General features: G+C 50.0%; 1 protein-coding gene across 7 annotated transcripts in view; it reads right to left on the reverse strand.

Moving 5' to 3' along the window:
- Positions 1-24899, reverse strand: part of prdm16 (PR domain containing 16) — a 170305-nt gene that overhangs the window by 7646 nt on the left and 137760 nt on the right. For 3 of the 7 annotated variants that reach the window (XM_023841548.2, XM_023841551.2, XM_023841553.2), the window contains exons 4-12: positions 17036-17173; positions 11469-11571; positions 8008-8209; positions 7372-7519; positions 7118-7292; positions 5004-6483; positions 4701-4788; positions 2462-2631; positions 1839-1916 (exon numbers count right to left, since the gene is read on the reverse strand). In XM_023841548.2, the coding sequence (XP_023697316.2) occupies positions 1839-1916; positions 2462-2631; positions 4701-4788; positions 5004-6483; positions 7118-7292; positions 7372-7519; positions 8008-8209; positions 11469-11571; positions 17036-17173 (2582 nt within the window). Of the gene's footprint in view, positions 1-1838; positions 1917-2461; positions 2632-4700; positions 4789-5003; positions 6484-7117; positions 7293-7371; positions 7520-8007; positions 8210-11468; positions 11572-13032; positions 13358-17035; positions 17174-24899 lie in introns of those variants that run through there. The other 4 variants (XM_023841555.2, XM_023841550.2, XM_023841549.2 and 1 more) reach the window with 4 other exon arrangements.

Raw genomic sequence — 24899 nt, forward strand, 5'->3', positions numbered from 1 at the left:
GGGTCCTTTTATGTTCCCCACCGCGGTGTCTGTCCTCCACGTGGCCGATGACTTTCCAGACTCGGTGCATCATGGTTCATGGACAATGGTAGGACGCCAAAAATAGTTCTCTTTTTTAAAGGGCTGATTTTTTGTTGTTTATTTTTATTAGGGTGTCCAATGGGACTTTAAATGACTTCATCATCCAGGTTTTTTCGTTTTAATGTCACAGGGACTGCCGTTGGAGCGTTACGATCTGAATGGGGTCTTTCACTGGTCACCCAGAGTCGGCCCGCTTTTGCGTAAGCGAGACAGATACCATCTCCTTCGGTGAAAAGCCTTCCACAATGAGCCATGAAGGGGTTTCAAACGTCCCCCGGCCTCTCCCTGCCCTGCCTCCCCCCTTTTTCTGCCTGAGAGTGGAAGAGATAATGATGTCTGCCATTTGTTAGGGTAAATTGTTGCTAAATGAGCTAATCAGTGGGTTGTTAGGAGCGAGCTGAGCATGCGGTGACCCAGTCCCCGGAGGCTGGTCCCGGCAGCGCTCGCTGTGATAGCCGTCGGAAGCGATCTCCATGCTAGCGTCGAGCTTCTCTGAGGGGGCGGAGCTGCGGGCAGTGCCCGGCCTGAGCTCACGATCACCAACGAGCTCATTAACTTTGACTGGCATGTCTGCTAACCCACCTCATGTCATGTGTGGAAGAGGCACCTGTGCATCACCTTGGATCAAACTGCCTGCCAATTTAATGTGTCAAAGCAGCACAATTTGACACAGATGCCCACAGCAGAATTGATCATTACTGGGACTAAAGTCATAGTTGGGGTCCTACCTTCCATCCAGAGAAAAAAAAAAAACTGGGGCCCCCTACAACTCGGGCCCCTGGGCTAAAGCCCACCTTAGTCGCTGCATAAATCTGGCCTTGAAAGTATCCATGAACTGGGTTCAAAAATCCAGACCAGGATTTTGCTTCAACCAGTCAATTGAACAGAAAGAGTCAGTCACAGAGAATGCAACTGGTTGGTTGAAACTTCCTGGACCTGAAATTTCTACCTCTGCCTTCAACAACTTGACAGGGAAACCCAAAAAAATAAGCTGCAGCACTATTTCATGTCGGGCCGCTGCTATCAGACCCGGCTGCAGCCAGTGCTTGTGCGTCATCCCCATGCTGGGGACATCCAGCTGCTGGGGAGGACGATGGGACAAGGCTGGGGGTGGGAGCTGGGGGTGGGGGCTGGGGTGGGGCAGGTTTACACTTCGGTGAGACAGATTGCTTCCGGTAACCAGGGAATCAGGGGTGGGTGGGGGGACAGATTTAAAGTCTGCGGCCCCCTCCCCTTTTGCCCTGTCAGAGTGCCCTGACACTGGCCATTCCCCCGCCCCCAAAGTGGCTTCAGCCCCCAACCCTGTCTGCCTCCGCGCCACTGGAAGCTTCTTCGAGGCTGGTGGGTCGCCAAATCAACGATAATTACCCCGACCCATAAACAGAGCGCAGAGCTCCCCTGGGTGCTATTACGGCCCAACATTGTCCAGAACCGGTTCCCCCACCTCCGTAACATCTGGGCAGACAGAATCAATCTTCCTTCCCTTTCTACCCCCCCTCCCCGTCTCCAGCATGAGATACTTAAGTCCTCACACGCAGGAATGTATATCAGGCGCTGTGTATACATAAAGAAATGGGCCGTATTCATCTTCCACCGCGCCTCCTCTCGCCGAAGCCAGGGAATGAGTCAGGCTCTTCCCTGCCACAGCAGAAAGAGAACTTGGCCGGGAAGGCGAGAGGCAGGCCGTGTTTGGCCCCGGAGCGTTCGCGCTGTGTAGGACCCGCATGTGGCACAGCGGCAGCGATCGGCGCGCTCACCTGTAAGGCTGCTCCCCTGTGTGTGTCCGTAAGTGCCTGGTCAGATTAGCCGACCTGGGGAAGATTTTCCCACAGTACCTGTGGAAATGGGAGAGAGGGAGAGAGCGGGAGAGGGAGTGAGAGGCGGAGACAGAGGGAGTGAGAGAGAGAGAGAACCATTACCACCTTTACTATAACTGACCAGACGCATTGGCCAAATTAAAATGAACTTTACATTTTTTCATATTCTGCATTTTCGGTTTTCCTTAAGTCATCTGTCATTTCCTGTACACCTCCGCTGGAGAAAAAACACCCTCTTACACTTAATGTGAGTGGACAAACTTAACGAAATGGCTCCGTGCCTCCTGACTTTCACCCAGGGAGGTTCTCTGCATGACAAATCCAAGACTCAACACGTTTACCTAAAACCCGGCTGCACTTTTTCAGATCAGTTTTAATAGACGCAGTCAAACGAAAATTCCCAAATCACTTCATAATGTAAGCAGCTCCAAAAAAAAAAAAGAGCTCTTTACTGCAGCCCTGCTAACATATCCAAGGAAAACATGGGCGGAGACGTTCACACTCCAAACAGCAGGGGGCGATGTGTAATCCGCCGGGACTGAAATGCCGTGGTGTACACATACCTGCAGGTGTAGCGTTCCTTGCCTTTGCGCAGGATGGCGTCCGGGAGCGAGGGTGGTGGTGAACGGAAGCTGAAAAGGGGGTGTGATGCATGTTGCAGTGCGCCAGGGCCGTCCAGCTTCAGCGGATTGAAGCTGTCCAGCTTCTCCGTCATGTTCTCCATGGCGGACATCTTAGGGTGCGGGGGAAGGAGAGCAGTCAAAACCAGACACAGGGACATTTTCTCTCCCACTGCAGTATTCTCACCAACAGCAATCCATCCATCCATTACTCAATCCTGTGCTGCCTCTAGCTGTAGGTAAACAGTACTTACTTGATTTGTCATATTAGGCCACACCCACCAAAACAAACATGCCAAATGTTTAACATACTCGGTCAATAATGATCTTTCTGATTCTGACTCTGGTCAGGCTTCCTGATGTCCCTCAGCCTGGCTGGTATCTGAATATCAGAGGCAGCAAGTGATTAAGTGCCTGGGCTTACGACCAGGAGGTTGTTAGTTCAAGACCCAGGAGAAGCTATGAAAGAGTGCCTACATTGGCTGAAGGTAAGTGACGTATCGATAAAGTGCATTGCTTTCGAAGGTAGAGGACTTGTTTTTTCTCTTTGCGAATCTCCCCAAATGCCAACACTACAGAACAACTGATGCAGTTTAGGGCGTCAGCGTGAACGGAGCACAGTGTTCAGTAGTGGTGCCAGTAGGGGCGTAATTAACCCTGCTTTTAGTTGGAGGGTGATGCGGTCAGAGTCAAGCTCACCGTTGCCACGGCAGCTTGACGGAGGCGGGCAGACGGGGACACCGAAGGGGTTTGCCTCATCAGCAGCAGAACACAATAGCGAGGTCGCGCAGGCTGGGGGGGGGGGGGGTAGATTGGATCACTCCGGAAAGGCGGGAGGAAGCAGTATATCAGAGGGTCGGCTCTCGATTGTGCCACCGGGAGTCACCTCCCTGACCTATCGCACGTTCGCAGCCACTTGAGCAGCCCCTGGGGGGGGCGGGTCGGGGGGGGAAGGCCACCCTAAAAGACCCATTCACGGGCCAGCGCCAAGTGTACAATACAGCCTAAGATAGCGCTCGCTGATAGCGCTTCCCAGCTATGCCGGGAACAAAGGGGCCCACTGCAGCCAGGCGGCTTGTATCCTTCCCTGCTGGGGGGGGGCCCAGATCGTTCGGTTAGCCTCGCACCCGCACCACTGGCCTGCATGGCATCCCTCTCGTGCCACGATCACAGCCTGCCTTTGTGTGCGTGATTATTTTCATAAAGGAAAAAAAAAAAAAACAACGTAGTGGGCAGCGGATGAGAGAAAGGCTGCAGGTTCGAGCCCGCCGGCTGCCGACATTTCAAAGGCCGGGCCGCGGAAAGCAGGCACACCTGTGATTCAGGGGAAGGGGGAGGAGTTTGACGTTAAAAAAGGTAACTCATGTGGTGCGATATGCTCGATTCGCGGAGAGGGAGACCTGTCTGAGGTCCCTGGGTGGGGGGTCCTGTCAGGTGAGGCCTGTCAATACCAGCTGTCCCTAGGCCGTCCAGACACGGAGGGGGAAGATGCAGGCGACGGGGGAGGGGGCAGCTACTAGCTATTGATAGAGGACCAGATTTCCAGGTCAGATAAAGCATGTTCCCAACAAGAGACCCTATTCTACTGAACACAAATACAGGATGTTCCTGATGGACAGGGGGGCATTATCTAGCCGGCCAGGAAAGAAAAATGATGGGAAGTCGTTCGGCTCTGCAGTGCAAGTGGGGGGGGGGGAGGTTAGGGGAACAATGGGCACTAACGGTGCGCTGCGTGGGATAGCAGCTAGACCGACGTGCCATTATTGTCAGCATTATCACTGGCGGTATCGCAGCCGGGAGGGTGACACGGCGGGGGGGGGCGTGGCAAAGCAGTGCTGTTCCCGGCGTGAGCACGGAGCTGGCTTTTCTTCAGGGAGGCCTTAATACAATGGAGGGCCTGGATTTTCAAAGAGGGTTGAGGGAAAGCGAATGACATCATCTTTGTACGTTTAAGTCAATACGCCAGTTAGCCTGCTGAGATTAATGTTTAAAAAAAAACAAACGAAACAGCCCCACGGATCCTGGGCTGTTGGCTACGTCGGTTTTAATCACCCTCCTAGGGGCAAGGTATGCAAAAGGACAAGGCTGCCACTAGGGGGAGCCCTTAGCGCAGCATCGCTAATCATCCCAGTGGGTGGGTGCGGGGGGGGGGGGGGGGCATCCACCAGTAGAGGTATCTCACCTGTGGATGGAAGAGCAGAGGAGATGGCCTCAAGTACTTCTCTTTCAAAGCTCCAACTGGGTCAATCAACTTCCTCTTCTCCACCCTGCTGGACAACAGGACACAGGGTTACGTACGGAGGTCAGGTGGAACACCAGCTATACTGGGGTCCTGTTTCTGAGTGGTGTGGGGGCAGCTATGCTGAGGTTTGGTCTGTTCTTAGTGAACTTTGAAGATTAGGAAGGTGGTGCGATGCCGCATGGGGCTGGGATGTCCACAAGGGGGCGGCACGGGTCACACATTGATCAACTCGGGCTGAAATACCTGTAGATTGGGTCCATGAAAAAGGGGGAGGGCTTGGCGTAGTGCAGCGGGGGCTGGTGCTGGGGGGGCTGGTGCTGGGGCAACGGCGGCTGGTGGAGGGCCTGCGATGGCGGCAAACCCGGCGGCTCATCCTTGGACGCGTGCTTGGTGCCGTACACGTGGTTCCGACGGTGCTCGGGGATGGCGGTACCGCCGTTGTGGCTGGCCCGGCTGCGGCTGCTGATGCTGAGGTCCAGGGGCTGCTCCTCGCCAGGAGCGGGCAGGGCTGGAGCCCCAGGGGGCGGGGCCAGCCTGGCAGAGGGTGGGGGCTGCCGCACCTCCTTAGGCTTTGTGGTGAGGTCGAAGGGAGACTCGGCACCAGGGGCGGGCATCTTGTGCAGCTGCTCACGCGGCGACTTGGGCTCGGCCTTGAAGACGACGCCGGGGTTGAGTGCTCGCTCGGCAAAGGGGTAGAGCGAGTGCGGGAAGTTGGGCAGGAACTGGAACGGGAACATGGAGTGGTAGGGGAGCGAGCCCATCTTCTTCTCCTGCAGACCCATGAAGCCGGGACCGAAGTACTTCTCCGCGATGGAGGCGATAGCCTTGATGGAGTCGGTGGCGGCCCCCGAGGCTGGCAGGGCCTGCTCGTCCGGCGGGGGGAAGAAGGAGTGCTGGGAGAAGAGGAAAGGCCGGTCGCAGGGTGGGTTTCCCGAGCTGGACACGGACACCGAGCTGCTGCTGACGTCGTCCTGCTTGGGCTCGCCGGCTGGCTTCCTGCGGGCCTCGCTCTCCACATCGCTGTCCAGGTCGGAGCCCGACACGGTGCCTGTGGTGGTATCCAGGTCCGTGCCACTGGTGGTGTTGACATCCTCCAGGTCGCTCCCATCCGACGCGTCGCTCACCTTCGCCTTGGACTTGCCGTCACCGTACGGGCCGCCCAGCTTGGACTCCCTGCTCTTGTCGTCCCCGGGGTTTCCGTGGGCGCCGTCATTGCTGGCGGAAGATACCATGGGCAGGGCGGGGGGGTCCAGGGGTCCCCTGGGTAGCTTCCCCTCTTGGCCTCCGCCCAGTGGGCTCTTCAGCAGGGGGCTGGGGGGCAGCAGCGAAGGCCGGGGGTACAGCGACGGTGGGAAGATGCCAGGGAAGCCGTGCGGCAGCGCCGGGAAGGCAGGGCCGCCGGGGGAGAAGGGGAGCGCCCCCGGGTGGTGGGGTCGAGATGGGAAGTAGTCGTTGAAGCCCATGCCGGCGTGACCTAGGCCGTGGTGGGACTTGGACTTGCCCACGATGGGGCTGGAGGTGACGGGGATGCCGGCCGCGAACATGCCCCCAGGGCCGTAATGGTTCTTGCCCTCGCAGAAGCGCCGGTGCTTGTTGAGGGACGAGGTAGTGCTGAACATCTGGCCGCAGTCCTTACACTTGATCTGCGTGCGGCAGTCGGCGTGCATGCGCTTGTGGCGGCACAGGTTGGAGAACTGCGTGTAGGACTTGTGACAGACCTCGCCTGGCAGAACACAGAGCCCACACACACACACACACACACACACACACACATACACACACACCGGTTATGCTCCGCACACCCCCTGCTGGCCATAATTAACAATGCATGCTGCTATTCTGAAGCTACTTGTGATAATTCCTACAATTCAATTCAGCAAATGACATCACCATTAAACTTCAACTGGGATCAAAAGCAAATTCAACGCTGCTAATACATCCAGCCAAAAAAAGCATGCATGCATCCATCTATCTTACACAGATATATCTATAAGCATAAAGCACAAATATGCCTACATACTGCATTTGCGCATATATGCTCGTGTGACGGGACAAACACACACAGAACACTGAGAAGCAAAGCGGAAAGTCAGGGTATCAGAGACGTCCAGCCCCACACGCCAAATCTGTGTTTGGGATTGACGGTCTCTATGGAGAAAATGACTCGGGTTGGGTAGGGGGGGAGGGCTGACAGAAACAGAGGGTGGGGGGGCGGAAATGAAGGGCAGCAGAATTTCATTTAAAGCTCTGACCTATAGAATGACAGCCGCCTCTGGTTGGGGGCGGAGTCAGACGGAAGGTCTTGGGCTGGGGGCAATTATATCTGAGGCTACAGCACGACGGCGACTGCGACTTACAGATGAACGGCTTGACGCTGCTGTGAATGTGCTTGTGTTGCTTGAGCCCAGAGGAGGTGGCGAAGGTCTTGCCACACTCCGGGCAGGTGTGAGCTCTCGCCCCCACGTGCTGCGAGCGAATGTGGCGCTGCAGGTTACTGGGGTCTGTGAAGACCTGCCGGCAGGGAGACGCGTCCTTTGAGATATTCGTCTTCAGAACCAGACAAGCTTGAACAGGGGTGAATGAATAAGTACCCCCTCCCCTAGCCCAGTACCTTGTCGCAGTTCTCGCACTCGAAGCGCTTGCCACTGTCGTGGGACATTTGGTGCCGGATGAGGTTGGACTTCCAGTTAAAGGCTTTGGGACACTGATCGCATTTGTACTCCCGTTCCTCTGTGTGGACGATCATATGCTGGCCCAGGCTGCGGGAGGGGACCAGGGAGCAAAAACACCTCAGTTGGCCTGCACCACACTTAGCTGCCCCCCCCCCCAAAAGACGGTGCAGATGAGCGTAATAGTGATGGCAAAGCCTCAGTTTCCAATGGACAAAAATAGCTTTGGTGAGGTCTAGCAATGTTGGGGAAGCTACTCTCAAAAGTGATCCATTACAGACCGAGCTGGAAAGTCCAGGTCCAGAGAGTACAAATCCAGACCAGGGTTTTGTTTCAACCAACCAAATGAGTATTGTGTGAATGCGACTCTTTATACTCAACTGGTTGGCTGAAACGAAACCTTGGTCTGGATTTGTAGTTTCTGGACCCGGACTTTCCACATCTATCTGTAATGGATTTCCTTTGAGAGTAGCTTCCTCGACACTGAGGTCTGACCCAAGGACAGAGTTTCTGTGGGCCACCCTCAGTAACGGGACCCCACCCAAACTCCGGAAGTGACCTGGGCCTCTGTGGCTGACCTGTACTTGTTGGGGAAGATCTTCTCGCAGTCCTTGCACTCGTGCACCCCTTCGTCGCTGTCTTCCCGCTCCTGCTTGAGGTCTTCATTCAGCGTGTCGAAGATGGACCCGGCGCTGCTGCAGGAGTATTTCTGGTGCCGCCGGAGGTCTGGCTTGGAGGGGAAGAGCTCGTCGCAGTCCTCGCAGCGGTACATCTGCTCGTCTGGTGTGGAGCAAGCAAAACCAGGCCAGCCGTCAGCCTCCTGACATCCCCCAGAATTACCCAGATGGTTGGTGGTGTGCATGAGGCACCCAAAATCAGTGATCAGGTGCGCCGCTCTGCCGGAGCCAGGGAACCGACGCCGGGGCTCTTCTCTGAATAGCGGCTGAATTCCCGGGCTCAGATTATAATGCCATAAATAAATGGACTCCATAAACCAATAAATATGTTTTCAGAAAAGTGCATTTAGTGCACAATTAAAAGGATCTATTAATAAAAATAAAAGTGCCTCTCCTTCTCATTACATATCCAATTAACTCTCTAGTGCTCTGAATCGCCCACAACTGCATAAAACCAGAAAATCAATTAAAGATAAACCAGAGCCGCCTCCTGGCCCTTAATTAGGAAGACGGCAATTAGGTGGCACTGGGCAGCTCAGCGGCAAGTGATCCGTCCCAGATGCGTCAAGCATTTATGACACGGGCTGCAGCTTCCTGGGGTGGCATCCTGACTTCGCTTCAAAGTCAAACACCCCATGCTGAGGTGTACATTTTGCACTCGGTGTGTTTGTGTGTGCAGTGGGGTGGGGTGGGGTGGGGGGGCTCTGGAGCCTCACCCCCATAGCCTCCTGGGAGCTGTAAGCGGGTTGGCGTGATCCGGATTGCACAGCCGTTGTGAGGGAACAGACTCCCTGGGCTGGTAAGAACCCGCAGACGTCGCTCGCCGGGGATATTTCACCTCCAAACACACCGGCACCGTTCACACTCCACCCCCAGCCTCTGACTGACATCTGAGCGCAGAAGCACTTTCATGACCTTCAGCGCAAAACACCGAGAAGGGATGAAAACTGCCGTCTATTTGAAATGCATAAAACACACACTGAGTCTTTCTTATCACGTTATTCTATAAAGGGGAATAAAAATTGCATGTTCTTAGGGTGTCAGCAGTCAGGCAGGGAAATTTCGTCCGTGCCGATCTGTGGAGGAGAACGCTGCATGTGTCTCCAAGTGGGAATTTGGGAAACGCCGACCATCCTGGTGGTCAGCTTCTGCCTGCACGTCTCTGTACAAAATGCATTTTTTTTTTTATTCACCAGAGAATTGGCCCTGCTTCAGCGTTTAGAAAGAAGGGGGGTCTGGGGGTGGGGGTGGTTAAATTATTGTGCCACATTATCTTTTTGTTCCATCGGTAACACTCGGGACAAAGGAAGAATGTTCAAGAAAAAATAAATGAGAGACTAATAGCTCTTTCAGAGAAGTTAGGGCAACACAATTATGTGCCGTTTAGTGAGTAATCTGCAAGCCTGGGTGAGGTCTCTGGGGGCTTCTTCAGCCCAGTTCTGAATTCCAGCCCCGATAAGCCACAGCGAGCAGCGGTGGGGGCTGAGGACGGGGGGGCGATCTCCCGCTTTTTGGCACAGAGATCTGAAGATACCTATCTTTCTGAGCAAACATTTTTTTCGTGTGCTAGAAAATGTCCACGGCTCACGAAAGCCTTGTGCTGTCTGGGTCGCCTCTTATTGCCCGTGACAAGCAAAATGTAATTGTGCTCTGGCCCCCGTCCCCTCAATCAAGAGCAACACAACAAAACGGTGTCCCTGACAACCGCACCTTAGACGAAGACAGTGCATCTCCCAAAGACAACGTGTGACGTTAGGGTCACTACCCTGCTGAGAAGAGCATGATGGGTAATCTGTGATATTTGACATATTTACTGTGACGAGGTAAAAAAAGTCAATCATATGGACAGGGACCACACAGAATACTGCAGCACAACTGCAGCAAAACACGCAGATGCAGCGACAATTAGATACTGATTATTCTGTGTGTTTGGGCATGTATATGTTCCATTGTGATAGAAAGCTGTTATTTTCATGTTGTTATTTTCATTTGTTCGGTCTCCACAAGGGGAAACTGAATTTCACAAAAATCCATGATTGCAATCAAAAACCTAAAAATGTCAAAAGTCTGGGGATAGGGGATTAGGGTTATGCCCAAAAAAATGAATGGATGGTCCCCACACAGATATGAATACAAGCATGTGTGTGTGGGTGTATACACACTCACACACACACACACACACACACACACACACACACACACACACACACACACATAAACACACACACACATACATCCACTAAATAGAATGTGTTTCCTGTGAAAATAACACCTAACATATCATTTAATGTTTCAAGTTATTTAAAAAAATATACAAAAGGAATAAGTTCATCACCCTGTGTTGGTTCCTGATAGGTCATTGGTGACACTGAGGGCACCTTGATAGTGAATGTTTTGTGTAAGTATATCCTTAAAATCTCCACTTTCTGAATTTATTCTACAATTTCAATGATAGGCGACCCCTGTGTCAATGACCAAGAAAAAAAATATCAAAGGTTATTATTATTAATAATAATAATAATAATAATAATAATAATGTATTGTTGTCATTATTATTTTATTATTCTATTATATTATAATAACAATAATAAATATTATTATTATTATTATTAATAATAGTAATGATGATACTTCTGGTCAAATAATGGAGATAAATCATTTAATCATTTACAATACATAGCAGAAAAAAAATAAATTCGACTTGTCTAGGCACAACTGGCCCAGGAGAAGCACTTTTTTCCTTGCATTTTTAGTTTGTTAATTTAAGCAGCAACGACAACACAAAAAAACTAATGAATAGCCGACAGAAAATAATTAGGTTAAGTAATGGTTCATTTGTAATTACGACTGCAAAATCCAGGTCAGGTTGTCTTTTAGAGAACCTGTTTTTGTCATTGTTATTTGAAAACTACAAATTTGAGTAGTTAGGCCAATATTTGGACAAAGATCTGTCTATTGGGACTAAATGTAAACGTGTTATTTGTAGCATCATTGAGAGACAAAACGAACACTTCTGCCGTAACGCAGACAATAGCATGATCTCTCAGTCAAAAAAAGAAACTCAAAAGCCTAATTAAAGTTATTGTAGGCCCTAATGTACGCTGAGAACATCATTGACTTTTATCTGTGAACAATAGGCCTAATTGGGGATTAGCAGAAAACAGGTATGGGCAATTAACACCACAGTGAAGGGTGATTAACTTGTCGCGGTTATTTATCGCAAGGAACAAGTTTGTCTGGACGTTGCTTAGGGACTGGGTACGCCGTAAAACAGCTAATATGTCTGTTAGCGAAAAAAAAATCCCCGCTAAAATGGTCCAGGTTTGTTTAAAATATTCGTTAATGATACGTATTAATCTTACCTTCCAGATTGGGGGCCATGGATTCCTCAGGGAAGACTCCGTCCTTCATATAAACTAGAAGCTCCTCCCCCGCGTCAATATCCCTAATAGCTTTATAATAAATCTGTAAAAAAAGACAATATGTAAGGTAAAATTTAGCTTTATAAATGAGACCGATTTCATACATTCGTGAGTCCTTAGTTCTTTGTTGTAAGCAAATATTTGAGATGTTTTAGCACCAAATTTTCACGTATTTAACGCAACAATGAGAAAACATAACACATGCAACAACATAATTTATTATTATTAAAAAATCTAATTCTAATAATATCAATGCTTAATCAAAAATAACTTCTTGCTTTTACTTACATTGCTTATAGTTTAATTGTAATAATTCAAAGCATATTGATTTGTTTTTGTTCATTCAGTTAAAATATGTATTATATTAAAAAGTTAATCACCTCAATGTATGCATGTAAAGTTATTGCAAAATAACCCGAATTTTGGGTAAAATAATTTAACCTGCTTTTATAGCCCAACCGAAAATTGGATAATTGAGTTTTAATTGTATGAGGAATTACGATTTTGTTAATTACTTAATTGTTTTAAATTTCTGTTATAATTAAATATCCAGCACTAAAAGGACGTTAATTTGTTACAATTCGATAAAAAAATATTTTACACATGTAAAATAACTATGACTTGTTGTATGTTAACGTTTCAAAATTAAAACACAAAATATTCTGAGGATTACCAGAAAATCAACCAAACTCGTTTTACTCTTATGATTTAGCATTTGAATATTAAAAATTGCTTTGCAAATCAACGACGACAACAATCTCACACGATGCATAATGAATTTAGAACATCTAATGTGTATAATTAAATTAGAGAATTGATTCATATGTCAAAAAACATTTAAAACTCAAACCCACGTGAACTGTAGTAAATATGTATGTTAAAACATCGCGCTCACGAAATATTTAAGCTAATTAAATTATAGTGAGTTAACCACTGTTCCTCGTGTTACCGTTACATGAAGACAATATTTCGAAGAAATGGAAATTTGTTTTAAAACTCGTTCATTAATTTCGAGACACCACGTATACACAAAACGACAGAGCGGGCGTATAAAAAAATAAAATTAACAGAAAAATAAGACCACACGCTTTGCTAATTAAATTTTAAAATAACGTAAAAGAATACAGGAAAAAGCTACGTGAAAGACAATTTAAATAATGTTCAAGAACATAGGCTTCAATACGACCAATGCCCTCAGGGGGGCGCTCATCGCTAAGATACAAGCGGCCAATCATTTACACATGGGACTCCGGAAAAAACAAACAAACATGAAAGCAAAAGAATTATAAAACTAGAATAACTTCATCCGAGATTGGCCTTTTATCGGCCTAAAACCGAGACAACAGAAAATGCCATTGTCGCAAGGGTATGTCATTGTTAGCAGACTAATCAAAATTAAATGTACAAATGCAATAAACAAACGTGTATTATTATTATTATTATTATTATTATTATTATTATTATTATAAAATGCAACTATTTATGCAATGATCTGTATGCTGACCTTTTTGTGTTCCGTAAGGTGGTAGAGTTGGGAAAGTTGAGCGGTTGATCTTACAGCTTCCAGTTGGAATAGCAGTTCTGTCCCGGTGGAGTTCACAACACAACCCATAGTATCATTACAGGAGAAACCTGGCTCGAGGCAGGCTCCGTGCGGGAGTCGCGCGAGGAAGAAGGCGCGAGCAGGCGAGCGCAGAGTGTCCTGGTCCGAGCCGAGTCCTCAACTCTCTAGTCTGTCTGAGAGCGTCTTTGATGAGGTGAGCTCTCCCCTCATTAGTGATCCCTATTGCCCCTCAGAGCTCGGAGAGTTAACCGGCAGTCACTCCTCCCCTCTTATCTAAAACGAGAGGATTGACTGATCTGCTGCACAGACCCCTCCCCACGGGTCCTTTCCGCTCGGACCACAAGATAAATCTATTATTGATGAAGAATATCTCACATGATGAAACACGTATTTAAAAAATACGCGCAGAAAAAAACCGCGCAGTTTTTCACGCATTGTAACGGACTTTGCGCAGACCGGTGCCATTCGCTTTGTTTACGGCACATTGTCGACACCTGTTTTCAGTTGTTATCTATCGCCAGATACTATTCTACTAAGAGTTTACACACTTTGTTGTTTACGATTCAATGCAATACTAAAATAATTTAATTGTTATAAAATAATTTGATAATATCTGTCCACAGATACACACAATTACTCACTACAGATAGTTTTAGTAAGGTATACAGACATACTACTGTACTATCTATCTATCTATCTATCTATCTATCTATCTATCTATCTATCTATATATATATATATATATATATATATTATTCGAAATTATATATTTCAGTAAATAAAAATAATTTAAATGACTGAGCTGTTACTTCAATAATATTTTTTTAGTTTTGGAACTGCAACCGTTTTAATTATTATTGTAACGTTACAATTATTGTAATAATTGTAGTTATTATTGTGCGTGATCCATTTTTCTTAATACTACCACGTTTTTTTTTCCAGAAGGAAAATATTAAACCTGTCCATCCACTTTCTATATCTGCTTGTAACGTAAATGTAATTTAAATGGCGTTTATATTTCTACATATTTTTGTTACACAATAACATTATTGTTCCATAAAGAAATTATGTTAATTTATTTAACCTGGCTATATATTCGCGACTAAACTGACAAGTAAGTAGGTTGAATAAGTAAGTAGGTAAGTAAATAGATAGGTAAATAACTAAGTAAAAACCCTTATGTGTCCTATTTTTAATCGATACTCTGACGAATCAATTAGTCTGATGAATTCAGAAAATAAGTCACAGCAATGAGTGCGATTCCAATGTAGTAAAGGACACAACAGTCCAAACAAAGGGGGCTCTTGGGCTAAACGATATCCCAGTGTAAATGACACCACGGCGAGTACTTCAAAACGTTTAATCTGTGTTTTAATGCACCGTGTCATTGTACCAGAGTCTCCTAATTTTACAAGTCAGGAAAGACCAACTTCGATAATGAAACTAAACACAAGCGAAGGGCAAACTTCAGCTTAACTTGTTAAGTTTGACTTGGTGAGACCTCACAGCGAGGCTCGGGGCGCGAACCGGGAACCGGGCGCGATTCGAGTCGCTCGCACCGTTTGATCGAGCCAGTCGGCGTTGCTGAGATGAGTCGTCGCTACAGTAAATCTTTCGAGTTTTGACAGAATTCAGAGAAACATCTTGACCTCCTCTCTGTGCTTTCAAGTGTCCGGGGCAGATGTGTCATCCATCAATGCCAAGACGCAACATAATCCCCCGCGTGGTCACCACCCCTTCCCCGATGAGGAGCGCTAAGAACCAGTGGATCCTGTTTCCACACACTGGGCTCTATTTATCACTGGGCACGTTATAGCGAAGGAGAGGAAAGATCAAACAAGATCAGGGCCAGCCACTCGTGACACAGCAGACAATGACAGCGTGACAGAGGGGACACAGTTCACTGTGTCTCAAACGCAAAGCCCCCCCGCAGCCCCTTCCCGTCTAAAGAGGAAAAGACATAAAGTACCATTATTACTGATCTTTCAACTAACAGGATAACTTTTAAAGCAGCTTCTTGGTTTGACATTTAAACATGGGCACTGGCATTCTGGATTTGCACCTGTGAGAACATGCTATACTTTACAAATGCTAATGAGCTTTTCCCCGGAACCTGAACGCGGGACTGTGTATCGGGTCCAAGTCCTTGTACCATGACGAAGAGCCCGCCTGTGGCCAAGCGCAGTGACAGAGCAGAAACCAATGCCCCCGTGATCAATCACGCACATAGGTACAAAGACACCTGCAAACACTACTTGCTACATTTAACTCGCGTGTTTAGGGCACCGTGAAACGTGCTTCACCATTCACGCGAGTTTTGAGGCATGAAGTGAGTTTCCCCCGGCAGACGGGAACTCTGCATTTAAATTAGACGGGAGTGCAGACCCTCTCCTCCAGCTCTGAGAGTTGCCGCGGTGGCCATTGTAAGTGCACCTTGATGAGCTGGGGGAGGTGTACTGAGATTAATAGGCTTTCCTGAATGGAGGACCTAGCCGAGAGAGCCCATAGCCCCAACTAACAAGGCTGAGGCTAACGAGGCTGAGCCAGCTTCCATCCTCTGGACTGGGGTTCGGACCAAACTCACATCTGCCCAAAGGGGCACTAGGTCCCTCTCGCAAGTTAGATGAATCTACTTTTAGGTTAATCTAACGTCGTATAAAGCACGAATTTGTAATCTACACAAGCTGTTTTGGATAAGAAGTGTTTTCCAAGCAACTAGTACGTAGTATTTTTCTTAGGCAAAACATTTAGGAAATGACAACAATTGTTTAAGTCAGACGTGTTTAAAATAGATGTATTTTCAGATAAACACTTGACCTGTCCTTCACACACCTGAATTTATATGCTTTAATCGCTGACATGACTTGGGGGGGGGTTCTGTACTGCAGAAACCTCTGAATTCTGAACACCATGTTGTGTATCCCACAATGCACCGCTATGCTATTAATCTATGTGAAATGGGTTATTAAGTAACTTGTTATTAAGACGTTCTACTTGGCGTTTGTCCTGATTAGAATAGCTCCACACACACGTGCAAGGGCACAGCACAAAGTTGAATCAATTATGTATTGTATTTATATGCAGCGTTCATAAATAAACGATAAGTTACTGTCCATAAAGCCCTAAACCACACAGAATGGCAGATAAAACCTGGTGAAAATAAATTTAACAGGGGTTGAATAAACCAAATAGCGTGGGTGTTCTGACAGCATGTTTGGGCTGGTGTGTGCAAGGTTTTTCCAATAAATAAATAAACAAAACAGCAGTCACTTTTGGTATTTAAGGTCAGTTGGTGGCTGTCCATGTTTGTCCTATTCATGTCCCCCTGTCTTTGTGCTGAGTTGAGCTGTCTGAAGTGCCCGGACATCAATACTCGCACCAGCAGAGGCCTTCTCTGGTACGACGGACAGACAGGAACAAAGGCACAGGAAGGCCACCCCCCCCCCCGGTCGACCTCCTCCCTTTCAGGGTTAAAAAACGAGCTGGGGTTTTGAATTTAATGGCCCGCGCCTCTCGCTTTGCAGAGATGGCGAACGCGCCTGAACTCCTCTTCTGAGATTAGCCCCTGTTCCGCTCAGATAGACTCTACATCTACACGATAGACTCTACATCTCTCAGATAGACTTACATCTACACGACGTTCTAGTAAGTGTACGGCCGCTAGTGCAGATACCCAGTTAACTTTGTCTGAATATGCAGCTGGAGGTAATGGTTATAAAGCATGCCATAACTCTACTGCTTCGTACGTGAATCACTTTCTCTGATGGATAAGGTGGCAGGACTTAGAACCACAATAAAGATCTTTGTTTCACTAACAAGGGTTTGTGAATAGCGCACGTAGCGTGAGTTAGATTAAAGAGCTTCTGGTTGTAAAGAAGCATGGTTTCCCACAGATGGTGTGGCATGTGAAAGGAATGCATGATCATTAAGTAAAGTGGCTCACCTGATCGCCGTTCAGGTAACACACTGTCAGGTTCTGCTCCTCGAAGGACGGGGCGGTGCGGACATATTTCAGCCAGCTTCCGCTGCCCTCCAGGCCGGTGGCCACGCAGAATTTCACATTGCCCATGTCGTCCACTACCTGCCGGGGGGAGAGATACGGAGACAGAGATCAATGTCGGCGTTCAGGTTCTGCGTATTTTGTCAGATGCTCACTGGGCACGGCCGATAATTTTTTTTCGAACCTGGGAAACGAGGAGGGTTGGGTGTAGCGAGGGGGGGTGTTGGGGGGTTGGGGATGGCGAACTGGGTAAAAGCACTTGTTTGCGCACCCCCATATCGAGTTGCCACGGTGAAAGCGGGGCCGCGGGCGTGTGTGAAAATCAGCACATTCTTAGCACACATGCCGAGAGGTGTGGAAAGGTTGGTCCCAGCCGAGGCTGCCCTGTCCGGCCCCCCTCACCTTCTCCAAGCTGACGTGAGGAATTCTCCCCCTTTGTCAGGCTCTCTGGGTCTCAGCGGTGGATATGTGTTTGATTGGGGGGGGGGGTGGGGATTATCTTAACTGTGGAGCGGTGAGTTGGGGCGGGTCCGGAATGGCAGCTGTTTTGAGCGTGCCGGATCTGTCACAACTGATTATCCCCCAAAAGAGGACGATGGAAATCTGTCTCAATGTCCCGTGATTCCTTCACTCCTTCATTGTCCCTCCCATCCCAAGAAAGACAACAACGAAACGGTGCTTAAAAATGAAGTAGGGAGAAGCCCATTAATATGCAGTAAACAGAAAACAAGCCTCTCTGACAGCTGGTATGAGTCTAATCATGTACCTGATATGAGATGGTTGCTCTTGGCTCCGTTGTGAATTTGATTAAAGGCACCGTGGACAGCTGCTGCTACACCCCCACGTGTTGCTAACGTGACCTTCATAAGTACGACCTTCTATCACACATTATTTCAGTTTCTTCTTCTTCTTCATTTTGTATTATTATTATTATTATTATTATTTTATTTTGCCAGCCATCTGCAGGCCAGCATGACAATCAGATGTCGCAGGTCACTGGTCCCCTTCATGTGTCATGGTGAGGGCTGAGGTGCAGGGACTGGGAGGTGCAGGGACTGGGAGGTCAAGGTTCCGGGTGGTACAGGGACTGGGAGGTGCAGGGATTGGGAGGTCAAGGTTCTATGTGGTACAGGGACTAGGAGGTCAAGGTTCTATGTGGTACAGGGACTGGGAGGTCAAGGTTCTGGGTGGTACAGGGACTGGGAGGTCAAGGTTCTATGTGGTACAGGGACTGGGAGGTCAAGCTTCTATGTGGTACAGGGACTGGGAGGTGGAGGGACTGGGAGGTCAAGGTTCTGGGTGGTACAGGGACTGGGAGGTCAAGGTTCTGGGTGGTACAGGGACTGGGAGGTCAAGGTTCTATGTGGTACAGGGACTGGGAGGTGGATGGACTGGGAGGTCAAGGTTCTGGGTGGTACAGGGACTGGAAGGTGCAGGAATTGGGAGGAGGCACTTGACTGGTAATTAATGCTGAAAATGTGCTGCCTGGCTTTTATAAGGGTCTAATTTCCCGTCCCGCTGAGCCAGATCGCAGTAGCAGATCCTCCCAGGTCCTGACAGTTGAGCCTTTAAGGCCTGAGATTTACTCTAATTACATGTCATAATGAGAGTACGCAGGGGTGAACTTTGACCCTGCCCCCCCAACCCCCTCCCCCATACAATCACATTCAGGTATGAGAGAATCTGGGGGCTGGTGTTAATCGTTGATCTCCTGAGCAGGGGGGGGGGGGGTTGGGGGTGTTTAGTACACGAGAGAGGCGAGGTTAGTAAACCAGCAAGGCGAGGAAACCGTGGGGGCGTTAGTGCTGAGGCAGACCCTTCAGGGCCCGGGTTCAGGCTGCGGCGTCCGTGAGAGCGCAGGTGGGCGTCATGGCGGTGTGTCTGACGAGGAGAGGGTTCGGGACAGGTCACCCCCTCTTTTATTTAATTGTGAAACAATGAGGTGTGGTGGCACTCTGCTCGCACCCACGGCTTGCGGGGTGAGCTCCGAGAAGCGTGCAGCGGCTCCACTAACCCCTCCGTCTTTCGGCTGTTATTACGGCTTTTTTTCAGCTGCTGAAAGTATGACTCACTCTTACTGAACGAGCCGCCTGAGTCTGTTGATATTCAGCCCTCCGCTATTCAGGTCCACCCTGCTGCCCTTGACGGGGTCACTGAAAAACCCGGAACACGGCCTCGGGGTGACCCAACCCTGCAGAAACCCATCAGCATTTGGATGCTCGGCATTCTGGGAAAAAGTTGTTTTTATTTAAATTTCTGTCCACCGGATTGCGTAGCAGAGTCTCTGCGATGAGAGCCACCGCGCGGGTTACGCGTTAAACGTCCGGAAAGTGATACACACCAGACCTTTACTTTATGTGCGAAAAGCAGTCACTGAAAACTAACCAGGCGTGCAGCAGAATTAACCGCTCGCCAAAACACAAGGCATGGCCCCGCGTGGGGGCCCACCGTCACGTGGACGTCCGTCCACCGCCTACTGGGTCCAAAACCGTAGGCATTGTGCACATTTTATGAACAGATGGAAAACAGCTTAGGTCGGCCAGGGCGGTGGGGCACCTCGGAGGTAGCTGAGGACCCAATGGGGCCTAATGAGACGCAGGCGGCGGCCGGGTCTGCAAAGGCTCCATCTCCAGGTGTGGCTTTGATTTATAATGGACGTAATGAGGTGCAAGTTAAAAAAAAAAATGCCGACTGTTTGTTTATTTGCCTTATCCTGCCTACCTCAGACACCTGCGTGTAGTGCCACCCTACTACATGCCTAAAATACGACGGTCATGTGATGCTCTGGGGGCGGGCTCATAGACGCCAGGGGTCACACTGCATTTGTGTGTTTGACAGGGGTGGTGGTGGTGGTGGGGGGGGGGGGGGGTTGGAGTGGCTGTGTCTGGACCTGACAGATTCAGGCAGCTATTCTGAGCAGGTGTGTGTAAGCTGGGGGCCATTGTAAGCTTTTGGGGAGGGGGGGGCATATAAATGCCTCACTTCTCATAGGCTGATTTCCGGCCCCCCTTTGGGTAGGTCAGATGAGACACTAGGCAGGCAGCACCTCTCGCGGGCCTGGTTTGGGTCAGTGGTGCCGTGGATCAGTACCAGTGATCCTCTGGAGCTGCAGTGGTACTTGTTTCGGGGGTGGGGGGGGGGGATCCGCTTCACATCTGCTGCTCTGCGTACTTCAGATAATTTTTTTTTACATTCTAAAACTCTCTCCCGAATAATCCGCACGGCAGCGTGACAGGAGCCAGGGTGAGTTCGGAGTGCCGGCCGGCAGCATAACCCGCCAACCTCGGGCCCGTGGCTCGCGGGAAAGACAGCATCCCCTTCTCACCATTGAGTGCCAACTCTACGCTGTGTCCGCAGTGATGACATCATACGCCAGGAAAACGAGTGCTTTGCGGCGAAAGGATAAAAAATGTCAAATGTATAGGGCTACAAGGCCGCGAGAAAAGGCATGAACGCATGTTAAAGCACGGCATGCTTACATACACAGTCACAAAATGCTCGTCGGCCCTGACAAACGCTGCGGGGGCCCCAGTTTCACGGACGTAGCGGGCCGAGGTGCCGCCAGCTGAGATGCACTCCCTCTCCCTCTCTCTCTCTCCATTCGGGCCCCGGTGACAGGAAGTGCCATTAAGCCAACAGGAAATGAGATAAGGAGGCCATTGAATGAAGTCTATTTCACCCATCTGGAGATAAGGCGCAGACCGCCCCCACCACACTGAGGCCTCTCCAGCCTCTGCCAGCCAAACTCATCCAGGCTTTATCTTGTTCCGCTGGGGTATTTCCCTGCAGACTGGTGGTGGGTCTCCCGAAGTCAGCGGCCTGATGTATGATTACACCTGCAACCGATTTTTGGCATCGCCGCGGCAGAAACAGCGACCCCGTCTCTAGAATCTTCTGAGATAACCGGATGAAAAAAAATGCAAAATGCGGATTTAAAAGGGTCACAAAAAAAGCCAGATGTTTTCTGCTCGTTAGAATCCGTCTTGCTCATCACGTCATGAAGATGATGTACTATGGCATAGACCAAACCAGGTGGGACTGGAGGGATGTGTCTCTATCCCAAAAAATAGACCCTTGCATTTAAATGATTTAGTTATATCAAACTGTCCCAGTACCCTGTTTACGCTCCTGCACAAAAAGCTAAAGTTTGTGGTTCTCTGTGAAACGTTTATCTGGCGCAGCATCGACGGCTGAGTGCGGGTGCGGAACCCCGACGGTTTGTACCCATGCGGCGAGCTGCATCTCGGTCGAGGGCGGGAGGTGCAGCCCGAGCAGTTTCTTTTTTTCTTCAAAATGCAAGCCACAATGCGGAAAGTTTTGCGCAGGTTACTATTGAGTGGGGGTGGGGGTGTTTGACAAGGCCTGGGGATGCGTGTGTGAAGGAAGAGGTGACAAAGGTACCTGTGATGTGGGAATCTGAAAAAGTGAGGGTGATGTTGAAACACCCCCCAACCCCTCCCACGCATGCCAGAAGCCGCGGTGCAGTAACAAAGCATGCGTAAGTGGCCAAACGGGGGAAATCTGAGCTTTTATGGTGAGACTCGGAGACTTATCTACAAATTCTGGGGTCCCTATTGATAGATTTTTGCAATTGGAGGGGTGTAAGTGGTGGTTTTGCCCACTGGGCCCTCCGGAATTACATTCTCGGGCCCCTATAAAGTCCTGGGCCCAAATATATCACACTGCAAGACTCCCTAAGTTTTATAGGAGTCTGTGGGACTTCCTATGCTCTGTAAGAGTCTGCTGGAGTCTCTGCACCTGCAGGAGTCCCTACGCTCTGTAGGAGAATGCGGGAATCTGCAGGAGTCCCTACGCTCTACAAGACTTTGTGGGAGTCCCGACGGTCTGTGGGAGTCTACAGGAGTCCTACACTATACAGGGGTCCCTGCTCTCATACACTCTCCACAAAGACTCTCTGGCCCGTGAGTTTTGTTTCGTGGCGAGGACAGCTTGGCTGAGCGGCTTCGAAGTTCACACGCCTTGCACCTAAAAATTATAGGATGTCGAATAATTTCCTTTCAAAGAGCTTCACGGTCAAAAACAGGAAGAGTTTGCAAACACTTAAACGGGGGGAGTCTGAAGACAATGGCCACCCAGCGGCTAATGCGAGGGGCCTCTATCTGGTTTGTGTGTTCATATCCTGGGGAAGTGAGGAACAAGAGGCTGTCAGTGGATTCCCGGGAGCAGCGGCGTCAGATGATAGTGCGTTTGTTTATTGTTGTTAAGCCGTGGGAGCCTCTTCGCCGCGCTGAGCCCCCATCTCCCATGTGACTGCTGGAGAGTGCGCTTGTGCGTGTTCCCGCGTAGCCGTGCTCGTGTTTGTCTGTGCACCTGTGTGCGTGTCCACGCATGAGAGCGAGACGGTTCCTCCTCTCTCACTCTGGATGTGATAATAGAATAACAAACAAACACTTGAATTGACACGACGGGTTCTTGGATCTCACCGGCGACTGTGAGCAGCTGGTAGGACTTCTTGTCCTCCCTGGATACCCCCCCCCCCCCACCCCCAAACTCCTCATCCTGCACTGAAGAACTCAAGACTAAAATCTCTGGGAGGAGAGAGATGGAGGGGGGGGGGGGGGGTGGAGTGACCCACTCCAGCCACTAGAGGGCAGTCACGCGCGAGAAGTGCAGGGTTCCTGCTCAGTCACCATCCATGGAAGGGGTTTTAGGGTGAGTGGATGGGGGGGGGGGGTCACTGTTTGATTTTGGTGAGTCGTAGACACACAGTCCCCCCCCAGACAGAATGGTGAACGGGGCATGGAGCAACACAGCATAACCACCACCCTCAACGAGGCCCTTGAACGGAAAGAAACATCACTCACTTTGCACTAAAATCCCGACAAATAGCAGAGTGAAAGAGGGAAAAAAGCCACCAAAGCCAATTGTAGGAGTGTAACAGCACATAAAGGGCACAGTTCAAAACACAGTTTGTCCCAGAAAAGTTCTGTCAGTTTCGGCTCTAGTGCCAGCCAGATCCTCGCTGATGTCAGCGCCCACTGCTGACCCAACGTTGCAGACGGCTGCTGCTTTCACAAGCGCAGAGTTCCCAGAATCCCCAGCCTGGCGCTTGTACTGTAATGATCTTCTGTTGTAACGCCATGCTAGCCCAGTACCGTGGCGCACATTCATCATTGCCCATGTGGTGGCGCTAACCTGGCACTCTGACATGGGATTTTTGGAGGCCCTATACTTCCCCCCCACCCCCCCATGAGGGGCCCTACTTCCCAATTCCCATGATGCCCGAGCCGAGGTACGTGTCATCCAGAAACGGGAGAGGTGCCACCAGGCTGTTTGATGGGAGACTGGTGTTACTGGGAAGGGACGCTGGTGTTATTGGGAAAGCCCAAACCAGGTCCAATCTCATCAGGGACCACCGCCGCTGTCTGAGAACAGACCCTTGTGCCTGGCTCTGCTGGTGGGAGCCGGTGGGCGGGGGGGGGGGGAGTATTTCGCTTCCAGCCCACTCAGAGCTGTCCAAAAAAGACAGTGACACACAGCAGGCCGGGCCGTGATGGATGAAGGCCTCGCGGGGACAGTGTGGCCCCCAGCGGGTCACTCCTGGCGTGGTTGGAAGTGGAGGGGTTGTGGTGATTGTGGCGGGCGTTGGTCGGAGGGTGGGAGCGAATCTAAGGGGGCGTAAGGGGGGTGTTACCAATAACGGTTATTTCCAAGCAATTCTGGCTGACAGCTTTTGTCTGTTACACAGATTACAGTGGAAGAGTGGGAGAGGCATGGAAAAAAGGGGCCATTAATCATGTTTTATTAACTTCAGCAGCCTTGGCTGCAGTGAAGATAATGTGAAGGAGCTGAGGGCTGGTGGGAGGGGAGGCCTCTCCAGCATTACGCCCCCCCCCCGCCCCCCGCCCCACACACACACACACACACACACACACACACACACATACACACACACACATACACACACACCCAGCAAACCACCACCAGTATCAATAAAACCAGACTGGCTGTAGTAGACTGGCAGCTTCTCCTTGTGTATTAATTCTGGGCGGGGTGGGGGGGATCTGGCCCACAAATCAGAAAGAAGACCTCGCACGGGGGCCACAAATGAACGCTCTCTACTGCCCCCTGCAGGCCGGCTGATGTTGGCTGGGTGCTCTACCCCCCCCCCCCCCCCAACTCCCCTTCACCCGCAATGACTTCTCAAGGTTTGTCACGTTTTTCCCAAAATCTGTAGCTGAAGCCATTACTGCTTGCCTCTGCTGTGCAAAAAACCCGGTAATGAGATGGTGGGGATTAGCGGGGGAGATCAGAGGCTGCATCATCTTTAATAATCCTTTCAGAAAGCCGCCTGCCCGTAACTCTGGCTATTTTCGGGGAGTAATGAGGGTTGCGGTGATCGGGGACTCCTACGTTTCTCCCTCCTGCCCGAAACGCCGTCAGATCCGCTGGACGGGACGGGAGGCAGGCTTTCCGAGGGCGTTTTGGTTTCTAGCCGTGCTTCCCGGTGGTGTGCACGGCCTAAGTGACTCCTCCTGTCCACACACATGCCTCCGCTTTACGGAGTGGACGGCAAACCCTCCCCCCCCTCCACGTCTCTGCTTTCCGTCAGTGGCTCCAAACGTCGAAGGTCCAAAAGAGCCGGGTCGGCGGGGCGTGTGTTAACATATCCCGGTCGCGGCTGCCAGGCGGGGAAGGGCGTCCGAAAGCTCTCTGCACGCCGCTGGAGGTCCGGATGCATTCATGGCAGTGGCGCTACACGCCCTCACGTCCGTCTACCGCGCATTTCAATGCTGACATGACAGCAAGCCTCAGTGTTGCAACGGTGACACTGGGGGACCCGAAT

This window comes from Paramormyrops kingsleyae, chromosome 6 (genome assembly GCF_048594095.1).
Source record: "Paramormyrops kingsleyae isolate MSU_618 chromosome 6, PKINGS_0.4, whole genome shotgun sequence".
In the NCBI taxonomy this organism is placed as follows: domain Eukaryota; kingdom Metazoa; phylum Chordata; class Actinopteri; order Osteoglossiformes; family Mormyridae; genus Paramormyrops; species Paramormyrops kingsleyae.